At 43.7% G+C, this 23,323-nt stretch overlaps 1 protein-coding gene across 6 annotated transcripts in view; it reads right to left on the bottom strand.

Annotated features, from left to right (window-relative positions):
• The window catches only part of LOC132582139 (protocadherin alpha-C2-like), a 341,397-nt gene that overhangs the window by 207,202 nt on the left and 110,872 nt on the right, over positions 1–23,323 (bottom strand). Inside the window, exon 1 of one of the 6 annotated variants that reach the window (XM_060253608.1) lies at positions 2,935–5,430. The exons of the other annotated variants lie outside the window; for them this stretch is intronic. Within the exon in view, the coding sequence (XP_060109591.1) occupies positions 2,935–5,295 (2,361 nt within the window). The 5' untranslated portion in view covers positions 5,296–5,430. Of the gene's footprint in view, positions 1–2,934; positions 5,431–23,323 lie in introns of those variants that run through there. 6 annotated transcript variants of the gene reach the window in all.

Genomic DNA, 23,323 nt, shown 5'->3' with positions numbered 1-23,323 from the left:
CATTTTTAAACTAGATAATCAACATATGAACATATGAAGCTGCCTTATACTGAATCAGACCTTTGGTCCATCAAAGTCAGTATTGTCTTCTCAGACTCGCAGCGGCTCTCCAGGGTCTCAAGCTGAGGTTTTTCACACCTATTTGCCTGGACCCTTTTTTGGAGATGCCAGGGATTGAACCTGGGACCTTCTGCTTCCCAAGCAGATGCTCTACCACTGAGCCACTGTCCCTCCGCAATCCATTTGAAATACCTTGGCCTATGTATTTAGTTACTTTTAGTTTAGTCACTGTATTTTTGGTAAAATGTTATAAGATAATGTGGTCAAGGGCATTCAGAGCTTACAAATTAGTAAACAGGATTGACATTGTGTTATCTGCACAAAATCAAAAGTCACAATTTCTTATATGCTGTTGAAGGTTTTCACAGCCGGAGTCCATTGGTTGTAGATTTCCCGGGCTGTGTGGCCATGGTTTTGGCATTCCAAGACCTGACATTTTGCCAGCAACTGTGATGCCAATCACAGTTGCTGGTGAAACATCAGGTCTCACAATGCCAAGACCATTGCCACACAGCCCGGAAAATCTACAACAACCAATCACAATTTCTTGTTTACCATTATGCTATAATATGCCTATAATATAACAAAATAGGAGTCATTAGGGTTTGTAGAATTTTTCGGGCTCAAGTGCCGTGTTCTACTGGAGAAAGTTTTTCTTCCAGACATTTCGTTCTCAGCTGCGGAGAACATCCTCAGTGGCGTTGCAGCCAGAGCAGGCGCTCTGACCTTCTTGGCTGCTGTGCATTGAGAACGTGCATTGAGAACTGTGCATCTCAATGCACAGCAGCCAAGAAGGTCAGAGCGCCTGCTCCGGCTGCAACGCCACTGAGGATGTTCTCTGAAGCTGAGAACGAAACGTCTGGAAGAAAAACTTTCTCCAGTAGAACACGGCACTTGAGCCCGAAAGATTCTACAAACCCTAATGATGTTACCAGCTGTGAAAACCTGAAATCTTTGATAAAATAGGAGTCAATTGCACCTTTAAGACCAACTTAGTTTTATTCAGATCCTAAGCTTTCGTGTGCATGCACACTTCTTCAGATGAGGAATGAGGTACAGTAAGCAGAGCCACATATAGCTTTAAGAAGGAAGACAATGGCTGGGGTTTCTTCTGGATTGATTTAGCCTGTGGAACTTTGAAATGTTTCAATGCCGCAGGCCTGAATATTTGTGGGTCTGAATATTTGTGGCTTTTTCCCCCTCCTCCAGATGAAATGAAGCTCAGAAACAACTGACTACTTAAGATGTTTTGGTTCCCAGAAGGACCTGTGGAACTGGGCCCTGCTGTCATGCAAACAACCTGCATAGCAAAGGCATAAACAGCCTGCACATTGGGCCAGTGGGGGGAACCTCAATAAAATACAATACAATAGGTACCATAAAGTTTTGACCTCCCAAATAGCTAGAGTGTCTGGGAAATAGCTAGTTTTCCCAGAAACACCTAGAGTGGCCCCACATGGGCACCGTCACTTCGATGACATCACTTCCGGGTGATGTTATTTCATCACGCAAGCACGCATTGTGCACGCGAATGTCCTCCGCTGGGGGATGAAGAGGACTTGGCATCCCTAATTCAATCAGAGGTGGAAGATCAGTCCTGACAATGCAATAAACAATCTATGTAGGCATCTTGATTTCGGCAGTGGATCCCATTATCACTAAACACCAATTTCCAAATTGCAAGCAAGAAGTGGGACATTTCCAAGAAATGCAAGCAAGAAGTGGGACATGTAGACAACACCATGCAAGAAAGAGCAGGCACAACTCCCAGTGGCTGAGGACACAAGTGGCAGGCGATGCATCTGACTCCCATCTGAAGCATGTCCCCAGATGCATCCCTTTACTTCATCCCATAATATTTTTTTTGGGGGGGGGGGGGTTAAAGGGCTTGTTCCAGTGAAAGCAAACCCTGCCTCCCACTCCTGATGATATCTAGCCAAAGTCTTGCAGGGGGATGCAATTGCCTCTCAGCCCATCGCATCGCACACCCACACCAAAACACAAAAACCCTTCTCTGTCATAATTGAACAACACTGATTAAAATCCCGAAAGATTCTACAAACCCTAATGATGTTACCAGCCGTGAAAACCTGAAATCTTTGACTGATTAGAATGGTTTATTTCCTGTTTTTGTTCTTCAGAAATGTTGGTAGACAACAAAAAACTTTGATGCCTCCTGCCAGTGATTGTTTCATGCTGCTTTATTTGGATGGTGATTTCATGAATGTTTAATTTGACAGGCGGCAGAAAAAATCTAGACAGGTGGCAGAAAAATTTTCTAAATAAGCAGGCATCTGGGGCATGCCCACGTGTGCCCAGGGCTTCCTCCACTTAGCTCAGCAAAACTTTAGCAGGACTCTGAAGAAGTGGCACATAAATTTAATGTATTTAAAAATTTTATCTGCTACTACTTCAGATAAAATAACCAAAATTATAGAGGTTGGTTTCACCACATGATACACTCAAGAGCTTGAACCTCACCTATTTGAAAGGCATCCCTAAGAAAACAGATACAAGGACACAGTTGAGCTCATTGTCTAAAATAAGTGCAGATTTTACTCACAGACACCCAACACCACTGTAACATTGTCACTGAAAGACCACTGAAGATTACAAGTATTAATTAAAATACAAAAAATAGAAATTAAAGGGGGAAATTAAGTAGTACTGTACCAGAATGAAACTGAAGAGGAATCAATATATTAAAACATAAATTAAACAATGAGATGCATGATAAATAAACTTTTTAGAAATTAATAAGGTACAAGAACTGTATTTCTTTGAGCAAAATAAGTTGCTTCTCTATTTCAAGCCACAAGGAGGAACAAATACCAAAATGTGGGAAAACAGAATGTGTCAATTACGGCAACTCACCTGCCCAGCAGCATTTGGAACCAGCTCCTTCCCACTCTCAGCCAAGACAGGAACGTTGGGGGTGAAAACCATGAGGTCATTTTTGGCACCAGCATCCCCACTCACTCCCGCCAGGATGTGGCTGTGGCGATTGGAATATGACCAGCTGCCCACTTCACTGGCACACACCAGTGTGGCAGTGCCAGGACCATACATCATTGCCTCCTTGTCCTGGCTCTGGCATCGCAGTGCCACGTACACGAGGATCACCAGCAGGAACAAGCTGGACACTGAGCAAATGCCAATGATCAGGTAGAGATTGGTGGTGTCTGCCAAGGGCTTTGCGCTCCCTCCTGTCCTAGAGAGGCGGGCATCACTCTGGGCAGCCTGGGCACTGACCACCAGTGACACACTGAAGGTGGCGGTGGTTGACAGAACCGGCTTGCCATGATCCTTCACCAGAACAAGCAGACTCTGGATGATGCTGCCCTCTGTCTCCTCCAGAGCACGTGTGGTGCTGATCTCACCACTGTAAAGACCCACACGCCACAAGCCACTGGATGCATCATGCAACTCATAGCGAAGCCAGGCATTGTAGCCCGAATCAGCATCAAGGGCATGGATCTTGCCCACCACATGCCCAGCTGACACTGGAACCTTCACCAGGGTAGGGTTATCCTCAGCAAGACCAGACACTGCAGGTGCATTGTCATTCTCATCCAACACAAAGACCTGCACAGTCACGTTGCCACACAAGGAGGGCAGCCCAGCATCCTTGGCCCTCACCTGGAACTCCAGCAGCTTCACCTCCTCATAGTCCAAGGGCTGCAGGGCATACAGCTTCCCACTCTCTGAATGCACTGAGATGTAGCTCGACAGAGGCCAGAGCTTCTCATCCAGCCAATAGCTGACCAAGGCGTTCTCAGCCACATCTGGGTCTGAGGCAGCCACCGTGAAGATGTGAGCACCAGGAGGGTTGTTCTCCTTCACAAAAACAGTGTAGGAGGGCTGTGCAAAAGAAGGTGCGTTGTCATTCACATCACTGATTGGCACCACCAGGCTGCTGCTGGATGACAGTGAAGGATCCCCTTGGTCTTGGGCTAGCAAAACCAAACTGTACTCGGCCACTCGCTCTCGGTCCAGTGGCTCAGCCAGTACAAGTGAGTAGTAATTCTTGAAGGTGGACGTCAGTTTGAAAGGGAGCCCAGAGGGCTGCATTGAGCAAGTCACTTGCCCATTGGCCCCAGAGTCCCTGTCTGAGATACTGATGAGGGCCACCACTGTCCCGGGTGGAGAGTTCTCAGGCACCGGTACCGACAAGGATGACACAGTTACTTCTGGGGCATTGTCATTCACATCTAAAAACTCAATCACAACTTTGCAATGTCCTTTCATTGGTGGGATGCCTTTGTCAGTTGCTTCTACTCCAATCTCACCCAATTTTATCGTTTCAAAATCAAGTTCTCTGTTTAATCTTATTTCTCCATTATTTGGATCTAAATTAATCAACATGCCTAAATTGTTCGGGTTTACACTTCGTATCGAATAGGTAACCTCTTTGTTAACTCCTTCATCAAGATCTGTTGCGTTGAGACTAATAATTAATGCTCCCATTTTTGCATTTTCCAAAAGCTTTATTTTATATACAGACTGATTAAAAACAGGTGCATTGTCATTTACATCCAGCACATTGATCACCAGATGAGCAGTGCCAGTTTGCTCTGGTTTGCCCCCATCAGTAGCTGTTAATAATAAATTATACACATGAGTTAGCTCTCTGTCAAGAGGTTTCCTTAATACAAGAACTAAAGACTCACCATGTTCCTCATTGTTTTGAACATCCAAGGTAAAATGTTCATTTGGACTGATTTTATAGCTGATGTGAGAGTTTGAACCAATGTCGTCATCAGAGGCTCCCTCTAGTGGGAAAGATGAGCCCAGAAGACTAGATTCTGCAATAACCAGATTTTGCTCAGCTGCCGGGAACAGGGGCGCATTGTCATTTATGTCCTTGATCTCCACTTCCACATGGAAGACTCTCAAGGGTTTCTCCAGGATCACTTCCAGGTGAATGGTGCATACTGGCATCTTGGTGCATAGCTCCTCCCGGTCTATCCGGGAATTTACAAATAAAATTCCATTCTGAAGGTTCACTTCAAAATAGTCCCTGCGGCCTTGGGAAACCATCCGGAACATCCGAGGCATGAGTTCACCCACCTCCAGCCCCAAGTCCTGGGCAATGTGGCCCACAAAGGTGCCGTGCTGGGATTCCTCTGGAACAGAATAGTGGAGCTGCCCACTCCCCATTTCACAAGCTGTATGGAGCAGAATCAGCCGCAGCAGCCAAGATCTCACCAGGAGGCATCGGTGCAAAACAACCATAGCAACGGTAGGTTATATTCCTGGCTTTAAAGATTATATCCACTCTCCAAAGATGGCATTAAATGATGAGAAATGTTGCAGTATCCATTCCATCTTCCTCATACAGTCTCTTGTTCTTGCTGTGTGGCTGGGAGGGGCTTTGATCTTTGTTAGAAAGAGCATTTCAGCTTTCAGTGGGCAGCGACATCTTGTGACAATTGGTATAAATGCTCAACATATTTTTAACTTCCATTTTCTGAGTTCCTTAGGTATGTTTTATAATTGTTTTCTGGAATTTACCTGCAGCTTCATTATATTAGTCTCTAGCATTGCTCTGTGGAAAGTTTATTCAAAGGTTTTAGATCAGTAATTTGAAATAATAATTGTCCTAATAAAAAAATCAGAAGAAAAACAGATTTTAACTGGCCCCAAGTGAACTTAGATGAAAGTACATTTGCTTTCACAGAGTTGTGGGTTGGAGCTATCAATTCAAAAGTTTGTATGTTTTCTTAGTATTGCAGAGATGTGTCATGCATTCTAGAATTTTCTACTAGGAACCATTATAATATTTCCCCCTTTGTTGCTTAATAATAATGGACCAAAGGGCATTTTCAGGCCAATAGCCCAAAGAACATAACCATCAAGACTACCAGACTTACCTTCTATATCCATGTTTTTATGCTGAGCCAACAATCCATATCTTTTAATGTTTTGTTTTTATATCTCTTTTTTTAATTTTGTAAGCTATATTTAGCAGGTTCCTGTAGAAGTTGCATGAAAACTTTCTAAATGAATAATGTAAACCTACACAACAAGGACTAAAGTCACAAGCTTGGGGAATGTGCCTACCAAGCAAGGAGCTCCAAAGGCGTCTAGTTTACTCCCTATCAGAAGGGGTAAATCCCAGGATTTTTAGTTAATTGTTCTTGGAAGGAAGAGTCCTTCCAGACCCCAAATGTAGCAGTTAAGAACAGTGAACTCTAATCTGAAGAACCATGTCTGATTCCCCTGAACCTGCTGGGTGGCCTTGGGTCAGTCACAGTTCTCTTCTCAGCCTCACCTACCTTACAAGGTGAGAAGAAAGGAAGGAGAGAAGAAAGGAAGGAGATTATAATGTGTTTGCATTACACAGATGACAGGGTGGGTTTCAGTTAAGAGCTATGTTATTTTCTGTATGACAGACCAATTCTGAGCCTTCTTTAGAGTGAAGGAAGATCCCAGCCTGTATCTTCTGGTACCAGGAGATACAGGCTGGGGTCTTTCACATAACCTGCTGCCTTTTAACTGGAGATGCCAGGGATTGAACCTGCAGTCTTCCGCAGCATGCCACTGAGCTATGGCCCTTCCCTCTAAGCTACCCAATGCTGACAGACCTGTGGTCCATCATGATCAGTACTGTGTATTGGATAGGTGATGGATCTCCAGGGGTTCAGACAGAAGTCTTTCATATCACTGACTACCTAGTCCTTTCTACAGGAGATATCAGGGGTTCAACCTGGGACACCAGAAGAGTTATCTCTTCTAGATACAGCAGCCCAGGTCTGGTGGGAAAAGATAACTGGCATGAACCACAGCAGTCACTTGCTCCTCTGCCAATTTGGTGCCCCAAGCAGCTGCCTGCATCACTTGGATGTTGAACCATCTCAGTATATAGACATTACTATAAGGTGATTTCCCCATGTTATTGATATGTTTGGGGTGGCTTCTGCAGAATGGCTGTCTTGATTATTAGTTCTTTTTATATTATATTGTAGTCAATCTCTAATGATAAACTGCTTCATCAACTCTGTCATACAAAGCAGTGCTTTTCTGTCTCTTTTAATTAACTGATTTAATGTTATTTATAAAATGTAGGTCCTATGATAATTTTTAAATAGGCCAACAATATCTAAGTGCCCGATCGAGCCACCCTTCACATTTCCCCTTCCTGGGGGTGTTGCTCCATATTTCTGCCATCAACCTCCTCTCTCTGCAGGAGCCCTACCCCCACCATGTGTCATGGTCACACAAGCACATATGCCAAATGGCAAGTACAAGGAATCACTTGAATTCATTTTATTGGTAGATTAATCACCTAAAGCTTAAACAGATTAAGCAGTGGAGTCATTTTTAATCAACAAGGCCAAATTTTACTCTAGTATGCTGAGAGTTAAAGATATCCTGGTGTATTTTATGAGCTGTTTCAGTCTTTGTGTTACTACAATTCAGAATGCAAAAGAGACTATTGTAATTTTTTTCCCTCTAACCATCCATGGCAGCTTTTCTTTATAAATAATAAGGTATCTTACACTTCCTTCTATGGAGATGTTAGTGGTATACAAACATTTATTCAATTCACTGGTTGTGAGCAAAGTATTAACTAAAATGATTTAATATTTTGCAGCACTAATATTAAATATTATATTGTCACATTATGATTTAATGTAGAAAATTAAGTCCAACACACACTTTTCTACTTCAGTACATGTACATAATTTATGCTGAATGTGTTAGATGTGTCAAGCAAGTTGTTTCAAGGTGATCTGAGGTAACTGGATTGAATCAAAATGCTTTTATCAGTAAATCAACTAAACCTTAAACTGATTAAGCAATGGTACCACTTTTAATCAATGATGTAACATTTTCAATGGGAGTGGCAAACATTACAGAAACCCTTGTTTATTTTATGAGGCCATTTTAGTCCTCTTATGTTGTAATCAGCAATTAAAAAATTATGTTTGTGTGTGTGTGTGTGTGTGTGTGTATGTGTGTGTATACACATGCATACAGATGGAACCACAGTCAGATTATTGGCCTCCAAAATTTATTTTGAAGTTTTGGATACTATTCTCTATGAACATCTGCTGGCTACTCACATCCCCCTACTGGCTAAAATTAATTTTCAATCCACTAGGTCTAGACCCCTTGACCTTCATTGACAGCCACCACTCAACCTGGCTAAGAGCAATCAAAGAGAAACTCCAGGAGCATGGCTTCCCCTCTCAAGTTTTTCTGCATCTTGGGTATCAAAAAGCAAAAGAAACAATCAAACAGCAATTCTGGAATCATGTCCTACAATCAGATAGGGCATAGATACAGAAATATCCAGTTATTCTGCAGCGTGCCAAATGTTTTCATCAGTAGATTGATCCTTTGAGATCTCTAAATATCAGATAATATTTACTCTGGCATGCTTTAACGCTCTACCTTCAGCCCTTCTGGAAGGCAAGTACCATTGCGTCCTACTCTCTCAATGGCTTTGTCCACGTCATACAGAGAAAGTAGAGTCTATTGTGCATGTTCTGCTGCATTGCCCATTCTACAATGACATTCAACGTCATATTAGATTGCTCATATCCTGTCAACTCTACCAGAAACATCTGGACAACTTTATGTCTCTCTCCTCCTTGCAGACTCCTCTCAGGAGATAACCCACAAAGCTGCCAAATTTTGCCTGTGGGCACATGGGATATGCAAGTGGCTGACTGAGTTCCAGTTACTTTGCCTGCCTGTTGGAGGAGGATTTTACTTTTCTTGTCCCCCCTCTTAATCTTTGTTCATTGTTTTATGTTTATCACATCAATGAGTTTTATTATTTGCTGATTCTTCAGAGCTGATCTTGTTTCAAAAAATAAAGTTTCATAATCATTCATACTTCAGGTACCACAGCTACTGAAAACATTCCAGTAATTTGTTCCCAGGAATTGTTACTTAGCCAATGATGGAAACTGCAAGTATGGATCATTGATTCATGAATTCCACAGTTGAGTGACCAGAAGAACTGATGAATTCATTCAGATTAAAGCTGAGACCACTGTAGACTGACTTTTTATTTATCAGACTGAAAGATGGGTGAATTTACCAGGTCAGACACAATGGAATTTCATACTGCCGTAGATGAAAAATAAACAGCAGAATCAGTCAAGTTGCAGAAAAGTTTTAGCATTCAGATTTTAAAAGATGCCACAATGCTAATTATAAAAGAGATTCCTTTGCTCATTAATCTGATCATCTTCTGCATCTTTACCAGTAGGTCCATTGTCACATAATTAGTGATACATGAAATCCCTGGTCTATCTCTGTGCTGTGATGAACTGACTTTAATTCTCTTCCTGATTTGCTTCTTCCTTTTGCAAAAAAGCACTGGCAGGATTTCAGAGGAAGTAGGCATCCCACCTTTCACCAAGACTGTGGTGTTTGTTTTTATATGACTTGTTTGAGGATATATATTTTAATTCCATCATGCTTTGGGTATACAATATGAGTAAGAACACTGCCTTCAAATTATGAGCCTCAATAATGCTCCATTAAGATTTCCATTGTCTCGTTGGAGAGTATGTAAGGAACTGGAACCTAGAAGAAGTTATCTTGCTGACCAACTTTTCATTGAAGGAGAAGAGGGGGGAACCCTTTAGGAAAAGCTCATTTTGATTCTGCAACTTCTTGAGAACTTCCCAAATTACGTATCTTCACAGTGTGTGGATCTAGATTAACATCATATCACCATCAGTTTGTCTGAAGAAAGGTAATCTGTAAATATCTAAATTACATAAAATGATAAGGATCCTGACACTGAAATAATGGAAAATGCGAAGATGCTCTGAGGGAGGAAGCTCATTTAGCTACCCAAGCAGTGAGAAATAACCATGAGGATGTATCTGTTTCTGGACAAGTCTACATAGAACAAAATTGTATTGCCAACTGAATAACAGTGCGGACAGGACACACTATAGAGCACCTCTCCTACACAGAGAACTGCAATTTCTCTCTCCCAGTGGCTCCTGCTGCGAGCAGCATTGGCCAATATGGTGGTGGAGATGCAGTCACAGTCAACGTCTGCAACTGAGATGGAGGGGGGCAGGGGCTCCAAGCCCATATCAGCTGGAGTGGGATGCTGACACTGAATGCATGCAGACCATGGATGCGATCAATCCATCCTCACCCAGGATGCTGTTGGCCAATTGGTAGGCATATCCCTACTTTGTACCTGCTTTACCTCTCCTTCTGCCCCCAATGCACCCTGCAACATTCTCACATACAAGCATGCCCCCCTATCTTGGTGCTGCACAACAGGTTCACTGCCACTGCACTGCCACACTGGCTGCAGATGTTTGAGAATGCAACTTCATGGTCCTTCTGGATGTCTACCTATGCTTGCCAGTTCTGTATCTGCTGGCTTGTCTCTTTCTGTTTCATGAAAGTAAAATTCTACAAGGACTGGATCAGGAACCTAAAGTAAAGTCATTTGTCAACCCTCCTAAAATAACTTGTGCCTTAGAAATTCAAAATCCTCAGAAAGGCAAAATCCAGTTTCAGTTATTCAGACAAGTTCCCAGCATTAGGTTTTCACTGTGCAAAGCAGAGTTCTAGCAGGCAGCTCTGAAAAAGAGGCATTCCCCTCGTCTCAACCACACACACAGTCAGTGGCCTTTGTAAGGCTGTGGAGGCATAACTGAGTTGACCTTGGTAAATACTATGACCTCTTCAGAAGCACCATACATATTAAGGATTATTACCCTCATGCTGTTTTCTATTATCTTTCAAACCAGTTCCCTTGATAGTTTTTTTCCATGGCTTTAACATTATTTTCTTTCTGAAAATCTTAAAATTGGGAAAACACAAAACACCTTGTTGGCCACAAAACACTTTCCATGCAGTGACAGATGCCCTAGGCCAAAGGCCACCCGATCATCTCATGGGGAAGCGGGCAGCACACACACAAGGCCGCACAAGTGCCACAGACCCCAGGTCACCCAGTGACCAGTATGACCAGGGATTGCTGACATCACTCCCCCATGAGGAAGCAGCCGCCTACAGCTAAAGGCTGCCAGGTGATCCATGGAAGGAGGAGGCCTGGTCCCCGAGTCACATGCTCAGCGGCAGACTAGACCGCTGATATGCAGAAGAAACTGCCGAAGAACACCCTGCAATGGGCACAGCCACCACATGGTGGAGGGCACAAATATGGCAGCAGCACTGGCCACCAGCAGCGGATCATCTGTACCCCCCACCATGTGCAAACACTGATTCCTGTGGCCACCCAGGACAGCATCCTCAGAGCTGCAACCCAAGTGGAGAGGCATGCAACCTTGCTGTGGAACCCCAAGCCGGTACGAATGCAGCTGTGGTGGCTCCCAACTGGTAAGGCTGTCATTGAAGCAAAGGGGTTCTGATTGACTGCTGCAGGCAAGGTTGTTTTATTGTACTGGAGGCACAGTTGTATTGGATCCGGTCACTTGCCCCCCCACCAGCAGCCTCCTGCTCCCTTCCTCACACCACTTGTTTGAGGATCAGATAAGAGCACTAGATGGGCTGGTTCCAGCCCTGAGGCCTTATACTGACATTGCTGCTCTAGGCCAATCTCAGAGATGACAAAACTGGGCGTTTTCGCACTGACCTTACGCTGGAGCGACGTCCCTCTTCACCGCGCAGCGTCTGCGTGGATTTCGCACTAATTGCTCCGCAGAACCCGGAAGAGCCGCAAAGTCCCACGGCTTTTGCGTCACAAATGTAAACTGGTTTTTGGCGGTTTACATTTGCGATGCAAAAGCCGTGGGACTTTGCGGCTCTTCCAGGTTCTGCGGAGCAATTAGTGCGAAATCCGCGCAGACGCTGCACGGTGAAGAGGGACATCGCTCCAGCGTAAGGTCAGTGCAAAAATGCCCACTGTCTAATCAGCAGCAATTCAAGCCAGGCAACCCAGAAAATGACAGAAGAACACAAACAGAGCACAGATGCAAAGGATGAGGAGTATTCAGAGTAGTCTTCCGGGGGATTCCTACACATAAGCCAAGCCACTGACCATCTGGTATACAACCCTCTCTCTCCTTTCCACACACTCCCAGGATTGCAGAAATGATATTGACTGAGAAATGATAAAAAAGAAGAACTCAAAATAATAATTAAGCAGAAGAATTCAGAACGACAATCATATAAACACATTCACAGCCACCTGTCTTCAGATGTTGCTTTACTATTGTACAGAACATACAAAGATACATGCCATCCTTCCCCCTTCATTGGTGTACAAGCTCCATCTTCCCCTCATTTTAATTTAAAAACAAAATTCTGACAAGTGGTATGAGTCTAGCAATAACTGACTATTGTTAGGCTTGGATTGCTAAGTAATAAAATTAAAACTTAAGAAGTTTAAAAGGAGCTGCACAAGGTTTAGTTCCCTGCTGGTATTGACTTTAAAGGAGGATCAGAGAGCAGGCACTGAGCAGCATCCCTAGTGCAAAAAAAAAAAAAGAATTCAGTGCTGCATGGAAACAAAATAAAGGGTGGAGATCATCAGTAAGGAATGAAATTGGCATAAGATGTAAAAACCATTTGGCAGTCTCTGGAAGCCTAACATTAAAATGGCAGCTGAGCCACATCGACCTTCTGCAAACCACCAAACTTAAGAATCACTTGGAATAAATACATTTGGAGGACAGAGTGCAATTCACACAGGATAGGCTTTTAAAACCTGTCAAGATCATGACCAGCGTGCAGGACCAAATTAGAGAATCACAAAGAGGAAACCACACAAATTTGCCAGGAAGTGCAGGAGATTAGCTTCACTAGGGAATCTTACCCAGTACTGCATTTTATGCTTAGTATATCTAGTGTATCTAAGATATGGAACCAATGTAAATGTTTGCTGACAACTTTGATTTCATATTCTGATCTCAGATTTACTATGTGACAAAGGAATCTGCAAAAATACCCCCAATTTTTTTTTTAAAGAGTTAGTGCCACAATACTAAAAAAGCTCTCTAGAGCTTCTGCCAAAGGACTCTTTCCCCATATAAATTGCAGCCCTGTACAAAGCATGCTGGTGCTGCAGCCAACTTTGCACAGGCTTGTGCAAACACACACACACACATTGCCAGCAATCACAGCTTGCAATGCCAGGTCAGTGGGTTCTACCATGCATTCTGTACACTCACCATGTTTCCCCATATCATGAGATCACGTGACTCTCTAATTTTTCACAGTGGCTGATAATACAGTGCTTAGCAATTTGGAAACCAGGTCTTCACAGCCGCTTGTCAGTTTCAAAAAAAGTACTGTCAATTTCCACATCAAGGTTTTCCCCCTCTTTGTCTCCATTCCTTTCTGTTCCGTTTCATTCAGCAAACTAATGCTAAAATGCATGAGCAAAACCTGAACCACGAGGATTTAAACAGAAGACACTTGCTGGACACTACCGCACAGCTGCAATAGTGCAATTGTGTAAAATTTTAAAAATGGACACAACCCCCACACATCCCAAGTGACATTCCACCCCAATTTAGAAAGTGCGGGGGGGGGGGGGTGTTGCAGAATAAATGCACTGGAAGGAAAAGAATGGTGTGTAAGACAGGCAAAGATACTGCTCTGAAAATCTGCTGTAAGATGTGCATTCATAATGGGCCATGCTATCATCCCCACTGAGATGCCTCCCCAAACTCTACCCTCCTCAAAGACTACCACAAAATCTCCATAAATTTACCAAACCAGGATTGGCAACCTTGTTATTTCAACATCATTCTTTGATGGTGCGGTCTCATTTGGAATACTGTGTGCAATTCTGGTCACCGCACCTCAAAAAGGATATTATAGCATTGGAAAAAGTGCAGAAAAGGGCAACTAGAATGATTAAAGGTTTGGAACACTTTCCCTATGAAGAAAGGTTAAAATGCTTGGGGCTCTTTAGCTTGGAGAAATGTTGACTGCGGGGTGACAAAATAGAGGTTTACAAGATTATGCATGGGATGGAGAAAGTAGAGATATAAGTACTTTTCTCCCTTTCTCACAATACAAGAACTCATGGGCATTCAATGAAATTGCTGAACAGTCAGGTTAAAACGGATAAAAGGAAGTACTTCTTCACCCAAAGGGTGATTAACATGTGGAACTCACTTCCACAGGACGTGGCGGCTACAAGCATAGCCAGCTTCAAGAAGGGTTTGGAAAAAAATATGGAGCAGAGGTCCATCAGTGGCTATTAGCCACAGCATATTATTGGAACTGTCTGGGGCAGTGATGCTCTGTATTCTTGGTGTTTTGTGGGGGGGGGGGGGGCAAAGTGGAATGGCTTCTAGCCCCACTTGTGAATCTCCTTTCTTTTTTGGCCATTGTGTGACACAGAGTGTTGGACGGGATAGGCCATTGGGCTGAGCCAACATGGCTTCTCTTATATTCTTATGTTTTTATGATATTCTAAATGCAGATGAGATACTAGATTTCAATTGCCAAAATGTTCACCGTTGCCATACACTTCAGTACTCCCATTGCCAAGGTGACACTTGAAAAATTCTCATATTAAATTTCCCAAAGATATCTTTAAACCATTTCCTAACTAAAGCTGCATTCATCTATCATGATAAACTTATGGCTTGTGGTGTCCAAGAGCTGGCCACGCCTGTCTGTAGGATGATCACAGACTGGGTTCTGAACAAGACTTTGCTCCTGGTTTGGGAGCCAGAATTTGTACTAACTGTGATTGGTTGCAACATCTGAATGCAGAATCCCAGCTTGTTCTGTGCCAAAACAGAATAATTGTATCAACGTGCCAAAAAAGAATAATGGTGTCAATGACAGCAACTCACCTGCCCAGCAGCATTTGGGACCAGCTCCTTCCCACTCTCGGCCAAGACAGGAACGTTGGGGGTGAAAACCATGAGGTCACTCTTGGCACCAGCATCCCCACTCACTCCCGCCAGGATGTGGCTGTGGCGATTGGAATACGACCAGCTGCCCACTTCACTGGCACACACCAGCGTGGCAGTGCCAGGACCATACATCATTGCCTCCTTGTCCTGGCTTTGGCATCGCAGTGCCACATACACGAGGATCACCAGCAGGAACAAGCTGGACACTGAGCAGATGGCGATGATCAGGTAGAGATTGGAGGTGTCTGCCAGGGGCTTTGCACTACCTCCGGCCCTAGAGAGGCGGGCATCACTCTGGGCAGCCTGGGCACTGGCCACCAGTGACACACTGAAGGTGGCTGTGGTTGACAGTACCGGCTTGCCATGATCCTTCACCAGAACAAGCAGACCGTGGCTGTTGCTGCCCTCTGCATCCTCCAGAGCACGCGTGGTACTGATCTCACCACTGTACAGCCCTACCCGCCACAAGCCACTGGATGCATCATACAACTCATAGCGAAGCCAGGCATTGTAACCCGAATCAGCGTCCATGGCCTGAATCTTGCCCACCACATGCCCAGCTGACACTGGAACCTTCACCAGGGTAGGGTTATCCTCAGCTGGACCAGACACTGCAGGTGCATTGTCATTCTCATCCAACACAAAGACTTGGATCGTCACATTACCACACAAGGAGGGCAACCCAGCATCCTTGGCCCTCACCTGGAACTCCAGCAGCTTCACCTCCTCATAGTCCAAGGGCTGCAGGGCATACAGCTTCCCACTCTCCGAATGCACTGAGATGTAGCTCGACAGTGGCCATTGCTTCTCATCCAGCCAGTAGCTGACCAAGGCATTCTCCGCCACATCTGGGTCAAAGGCAGCCACCGTGAAGATGTGAGCACCAGGTGGGTTGTTCTCCTTCACGAAGACAGTGTAGGAGGGCTGTGCAAAAGAGGGTGCGTTGTCATTCACATCACTGATTGGCACCACCAGGCTGCTGCTGGATGATAGTGGGGGGTCCCCTTGGTCTTGGGCTAGCAACACCAAACTGTACTCGGCCACTCGCTCTCGGTCCAGTGGCTCTGCTAGTACAAGTGAATAATAATTTTTGAAAGTGGACGTCAGCTTGAAGGGGAGCCCAGAGGGCCACAATGAACAAGTCACTTTCCCATTGGCCCCAGAGTCCCTGTCTGAGATACTGATGAGGGCCACCACTGTCCCTGGTGGAGAGTTCTCAGGCACCGGCACTGACAAGGAGGACACTGTCACTTCTGGGACATTGTCATTCACATCCAAAACCTCAATCAGAACTTTGCAGTGTCCAGATAATGGAGGATTCCCCTTATCCTGCGCTTCCACTTGTATTTCATAGAAATTCCTATCTTCAAAATCTATGTTTCCTTTCACATGGATCTCCCCAGTTTCTTGATCAAGGGCAAATTTTTCTTTCCCATTTGGAGGAGAAAAACTGCTTGATACATACAAAACTTCCTTATTTGTTCCCTCATCCAAGTCAGTAGTATTTAGCCTAATTGCTAATAACCCATTGTCTGAGTTTTCAAATAACTGGACTTTGTAAACTGACTGGTTAAATGCAGGAGGGTTATCATTTGCATCCAAAACTTTGATTATCAGCTGGACTGTGCCGGTGAGCTGTGGCTGGCCTCCGTCAGTGGCTGTGAGTAATAAATGGTGGACAGCACTTTCTTCTCGGTCTAGAGGCTTCCTTAGAACAAGGAACAAAGATGCACTATGTTCATGATTTTCTGTAACTTCTAGAGTAAAATGTAGATTTGGGCTAAGTTTATAGGTGAGCAAAGAGTTTGCATTGATATCTGCATCAGAAGCTCCCTCTAGAGGAAAATGTGCATCACGAACACTAGATTCTGCAATAGCAAGATGCTTCTCTGTCAGAGGGAAAACGGGGGCATTGTCATTGATGTCTACAATCTCCACCTGTACATGGAAAACTCTCAAGGGTTTGTCCACAAGTGCCTCCAGATGAATGATGCACACAACACTCTCAGCACACAGCTCCTCCCTGTCTATCCGAGAATTCACAAACAAAATCCCATTCTGTACATTTACCTCAAAATAGTCCCCACGTCCCTTGGAGAGCATCCGGAACATCCGAGGCACCAGCTCACTCACTTCTAGCCCCAGGTCCTGGGCAATGCGGCCCACAAAAGTGCCATGCTGGGATTCCTCAGGGACAGAATATTGGAGCTGGCCACTCCCCATTTCCCAGGCTGTGTGGAGGAGAAGCAGTTGCAGCAGCCAACCTTTTGCAGAATCTGCCTGCCAAGCAAGCATGGCAGCCCCCCAATCCAATGGCACCAATGTCTTGCCTCCTTAATAGATCACTGAAGGATTGAAGAAAAGAGTCCAAAGAGCTCATCTGCTTCGGTGTGCGTGAGGTCAGTTGAGTCGATTCCAGCGGGCTTGCATCTTGTGTCTGAGATTCCTATTGTGGAAATGACAGGCGAGATTTTCAATCTCTTGAAGGAGGAGCTCTGGGTTTTCAGGCTTTCTTAAATATTTTCTTAGGCAACAGTGACCTCTGGTGACTGAATTTCAAAATGCAGACCCAGCCTTCTAAATTTTGGTTTTGTGTTTATAATTTTGTGCAAATACACCTACTTTTATAGCTTTTTACATCCAGTCAAAATACTCACCTTGCATGCTATTATTGTTACTATTAATATTTGTGCTTTCTAAACAGTCAGTGCAGTCTACGGTAAAGAGGCTCAATCAGACAAAATGTTGATCCCATAGAGTAACCTTGTTAAATTATTTAAATGTCGATTTTTAAAACTTTTCCCTATCAAATTCCACTTGTATTTCAAATGTAAAGATGAACAAAAAATGTCCAATGGTTACAGAGTAAAAGAAAACCAAAGTAAATGACAAATGCAATCTTTTCACAAAGTTTGGAACTTACTCTTTTAGGATCATGAATTACAAGGTAGGCAGAATAATATTAACCTTCCCAGATTTCAGTTTCATTCTTTTTATGCTGGTTCTCTCTATATCACATTCTTAAATTCATTTCCATCTAATTTTTTTTAATTTTATTTAAAAGGTTTGCAGGCCACCTTTCCACCCACCCACCTCAGGGTCCCCAAGGTGGCAAACAATCACAACACTAAAACAGCATTTAAAATACAGATAAGTATACATAAACTTTTAAAAACAAATAAAATATATAAACACATCAAGATAATTAGGTTCTCCTCTGGCCTCTACCAGAGACAGAAGGCACAAAAGAAGCCTCCCCCCCCCCCACCTGGAACCTCTCCAAAGATGCTTTCTCACATGTTGGAAATGTCTGTTCATAAGGACCTATCTCCACTGTAGGACAATTTTTTGGCTTAGAACGTTCCAATGTTTTCTGAGAACTCCCAATGTTTTGATCGGCACCACCCCCATGTCAGCCATTTTGCAATAGCCCCATCCCCATGACATCTATTTTATGGCAGCATCTACTACCTTTTAAAAAATGCTCAACAAATCTGGGCACTCTACTCTAGGACATTTTTAGCAGTCCATTGTTAATTTGGCTATCTTGATAAAACCTGGGAGGAAAAATCTTTTTCATTCTGCAGACTGCTCAGCCTTGTAGCATACATACGAATTCTCTCTCATACAGACCCATACACCTGAAAACTAGGTAGAACATTACTCTGAGCTGAGCACTCTGAAGAGTCCATGTAGTAATGGTTAGAACATCAGGAGACTCAGGTTCAGATCCTGCCTCTGCCATGAAAGCTTGCTGAGTGACCTTGGGCCAGTCAAACACTCTCACGCTAACCAACTTCACAAGGTTGTTGTGGCGATATAAAGGATATAAATATATTTGGATTCCCATTGGGGAGAAAGGCAGTGAATAAATAAATGCATAAAATAAAATAGCAGAGTCCAAAATGAACACTTCTTTTCCAAAGCTCTCCTTGTACTGAGATGTCATTTCACTACACTCTCTTTCCAGATAGAATTTGGACAAGGAATGCTGGTGATTTCTCTCTCTGCTATTTTTTCAACTCTTCTTTTCTTCAGCTGCGCTTCTTGTTGCTTCTTAAGACTCTTCTTCCAAGAGTTCCCAGCTGTTGGTTGGGAAACTCCTGGATGTTAGGGGTGGACCTGGGGAGGGTGGTGTATATAGACAGGATGTACCTCAAGCAGCATGTGATGGGCGGAGAGTCCAACTTCTAAAGTAGTCACTTTCACCAGGGGAACTGATACATGTTGTCTGGAGATCAGCTGTAATTACAGGAGATCCTCGGGCTCCACTTAGAGACTGTTGTACAAATGGATACCAATTTTTCACTAGCATTGCTCCGCCCCCAGGCTTCTGTTTTCCCCAGTGCAAGCAATGACTTCCCACCAGTTGCTCCACAGGTGCATTTTGATACAGGGCTCCCTCCAGTTGCCCTCACGGTTTCTTAATCCTTAAAAGACAGTATCACAAAGCTGCTAGGGGAACTGGGCATCAAAATGTGCCCACAGTGCAACTGGTGGGAAACTGATTGCTTATGCTAGGAAAAACAGAAGTCTGGGAGCGGAGCAACGTCAGTGAGAAATCAGTAAGAGAGAATCACAGAAAGACATGTGCAATAACAGTTTCTGTAAACCATGCCTAAAGTAACAAATGTAATTAACAAAACTGTGCTTATATCCAAACCCCTATAATATTCACATTTCTTAACACTGTGTCAAAACTCTTTTCTTTTACAAATCTCTCTCTTTAAATTCAATGATTAGAAATGTAACTGATTAGATATGTAACTTTCTCTGTCAGTATTCTGGAAAACCGACAGAGAAGATTACAGATCTCTAATCATTAAATTTAAACTGTGGAGGGCTCCGGAATGAGGAGGACTGTTCTTTATTGTTGACAAAGTATTCTTAAGAATGTGCAGAGAGTATAAAAAACTGGTGAAGATTGTCTTTGTTTTCAAACATCAGGAATCAGGTTACAACCTGAATAACAGTGTTTAAAGAACCACACACATTAAGAAAAAGAACAAAATTGGAGTCCAGTAGCACCTTTAAGATCAACCAAGTTTTATTGAGAATGTAAGCTTTTATGTGCTAAAAGCACACAATCAGAAAATAGTACGGGATGGAATTAGCAGTCCTACACATATAGAGTGGGCAGTGAATTAGTATGCAAAATAGCAAAAACATTTTTAGCAGATTAAAAGAATAAAAAGTTAGAGTCTTGACTGGGCAGAAAATCCAATCTATCTATTCGATCGCTTGGCTTCCCCCCTACTCCCCTACTGCCCTACTGTATTGTGGTGCTGTATGGTGGTACTCTTTTTGTGTTATACTATCTTGCTGTCATATCATCTTGCTGAATCATCCTGTTGCACTTTACTGAATGTTGAAATTGGTTTTATTATGATATTTTTATTGTGATTTTATTTCGATTTTGATGTACTCCGCTCTGAGCCCTCAAATGGGGGAATGGGCGGAATATAAATAATAATAATAAACAGCAAAGACCATATACATCAGAACTGGAGGTCTGCAGTCACTGGTCAGAACAAACTGCTCGTTTAAATAGAGAGACTTGTCAAAAGAAGACTTTGGTGTGATTTTTATATAGTATTAAGAAATGTAAATGTTATAGGGATTTGGATATAAGCACTGTAAAAGTTATAGAGTGCATGAAATACTTACAATAAATACTCTTAATTTTTGTTAATTACGTTTGTTTCTTTAAGCATGGTTTACAGAAACTGTTATTGCACATGTCTTTCTGTGATTCTCTCTTACTGATTTCTCACTGGCGTTGCTCCGCTCCCAGACTTCTGTTTTTCCTAGCATAAGCAATCAGTTTCCCACCAGTTGCACTGTGGGCACATTTTGATGCCCAGTTCCCCTAGCTTTACAGACACGGTTATGAAGACTGGCAACCTTACTTCTTCTTAGCCTCAACTTGCTCTTGGCTTCATTCCAATTCTTGTTTCTCTGTCTGTCCTGATTGGTTGGCATATTGGAGTGGAAAGCAAGACTTGTAATTCCTTCAGTCTTGGATTCCCACAATCCAGCTCTCTCTCTTTGCACTGTTCCATTAATTCTGCCCTGTCCATAAAAAGGTAAAGGTAGTCCCCTATGCAAGCACCAGTTGTTTTCGATTCTGGGGTGACGTTGCTTTCACAACGTTTTCATGGCAGACTTTTTTTACGGGGTGGTTTGCCATTTCCTTCCCCATCCCCTCCATAGGCAAGTCCTTTTTCAAGTCAGTCTAAGCCTACTCTATCCTTACTTCAGTTAACCCCCAAATAAAGCAAAGTCCTTTGCTAGAGCTGTATACTCAACAAGAGGAAAACACCCAAACTCTTTGTATAGTCTGTCCCACTATTGCTGCCATGGGTGGCAGAAGAGGGTCTGCGGGCAATGTGAAATGCTCCTAGCTGGTCCAAATTCCAAGTCACTAGACTTCAGTTAGGAGAAGAAGATAACAGGTTTTTAGGCCTGATTTTAAATATTATTTATTTATTTATTTATTACTTTACATTTATATCCCGCCCTCTCCGCAAGTGGACTCAGGGCGGCTTACAGTATCATAAAAACAATCAATTCCATAAAACATATAAAACCATAAAACATTTATCAAGTTAAAAACTAGTACGCTATCTCAATCTAGTCTGGCGGTATTGGGTTCTGACTATGACCGCCAGCTTCTGTAGGATGTCCGGTGGCAGCCCATTTTTAGTCAACCAGAAAAGCCTGCCTAAACAGTTCGGTCTTACAGGCCCTGTGGAACGCCGACAAATCCCGCAGGGCCCTTATAGCTTCTGGGAGGGTGTTCCAGAGTTCTGGTGCTGCCACCGAGAAGGCCCTAGATCTTGTTGCGGATAGCCTGGCTTCTTTTGGGCCAGGGGCAGACAGCAGATTTTTTGTCCCTGATCGCAGTGCTCTCTGGGGGATATATGGGGAAAGGCGGTCCCGTAGATAGGCAGGTCCCTGACCATAAAGGGCTTTAAAGGTTAATACCAACACCTTGAAGCGAACTCGGAACACAACAGGCAACCAGTGTAGCTCTCTCAGCACTGGCCGAATGTGCTCCCGTCGTGGTAGCCCCATTAACAGCCGTGCCGCAGCGTTCTGCACTAGTTGTAGTCTCCGGGTTAGCGTCAGGGGTAGCCCCATGTAGAGAGCATTACAGTGATCTATTCTTGAGGTGACCGTAGCATGGATTACCGTCGCTAGGTCGCTGCGGTCCAGGTAAGGGGCCAGCTGCCGTGCTTGCCGAAGATGGAAAAAGGCAGATCTAACAGTGGCTGCCACCTGAGCCTCCATTGTAAGGGAGGACTCGAGGAGCACGCCTAAGCTCTTGACCTTGGGGACCGGTATTAGTGGCACCCCGTCAAGGGCCGGCAGCTGGATCTCTCTCCCCGGACCGCCCTGACCCAGGTAGAGAACCTCCGTCTTCGTCGGACGGATGAACATCACGGATGAACGTCGGATGTGAACATTTGATGCTGCTATTTTAAAGGGTTTTTTGGGTTACCTTTTAGGGAATTCCCTTGCAATTATCTTTTTTCCAAGAACTTCTCCCAATTCTGCAATATTTTTTATATCTGAAGAGTTCCTTAGCCACATGTCAGTTGTTAACAGAATTTTCCTTGCACAAAGTCCAAGAGAAGTCTCTGAAATGGGCATTTCCATCTAACTACAGCCATCATTAGATAGCCCTAGGCAAGCCCATTCTTTTGTCCCATTTGCACTATGAAGATAATATAGCTGGCCTCCCAGGGAGGTTACAAAGATCACAGAGGTGCTTTGGAGAATCCAAAAGTATGATCCATCTTAGCATTGGCACAGCCCCCACATGGAGAACCCAGCCCAGGTCTCTTTCATATGCATGCTTAGATGCCCCGAGTATTATGGGATACAGGTGGCCTGTATATTCTTCTGCATCAGCATCCAGCCCTCAAGCTTCAGAGGTTGAGTGAATTGCTTCAGGCCAAGAATGAGGGTTGAATAGAGATATGGAAAGCATATGCACACATCCTCGTTCTCATAAAGGGCCAGCCAAAATGATGAGGAGAGGGAGAAAGCAAGGTTATCTCAAGCTTTATGGTCCATCTGTACATGAGCACAGTTTCCATACTAGGATAGATCATGACCATTGCTCCCTCCCACCATAGACTTCAACATCCTCTTTGACCCAGAAGCAACCAAGAGGCCGTCAGATCTGGCCATGCCACTGGGAAGATAACAGGACACCGCATAGGCCAACTCCATCAATCAAGGAGATTCTGTGACTGCAGGAGCAGGTGGGAAAAGTGCTTACAGAGCAGCTACTCAAGACAGGTCACTCGTGTGAGCCACATGCTGCACATTTGCACACTATATATAATTATTCTGTATAATATATTCTGTAACAGACTCATGTCAGTAATTTCAACAGTGGTAATAACTAAACAATGACA

The sequence above is a fragment of the Heteronotia binoei genome, chromosome 14, assembly GCF_032191835.1.
Source record: "Heteronotia binoei isolate CCM8104 ecotype False Entrance Well chromosome 14, APGP_CSIRO_Hbin_v1, whole genome shotgun sequence".
Classification (NCBI taxonomy): Eukaryota; Metazoa; Chordata; class Lepidosauria; order Squamata; family Gekkonidae; genus Heteronotia; species Heteronotia binoei.
This window is presented reverse-complemented; position numbering and strand designations above follow the sequence as displayed.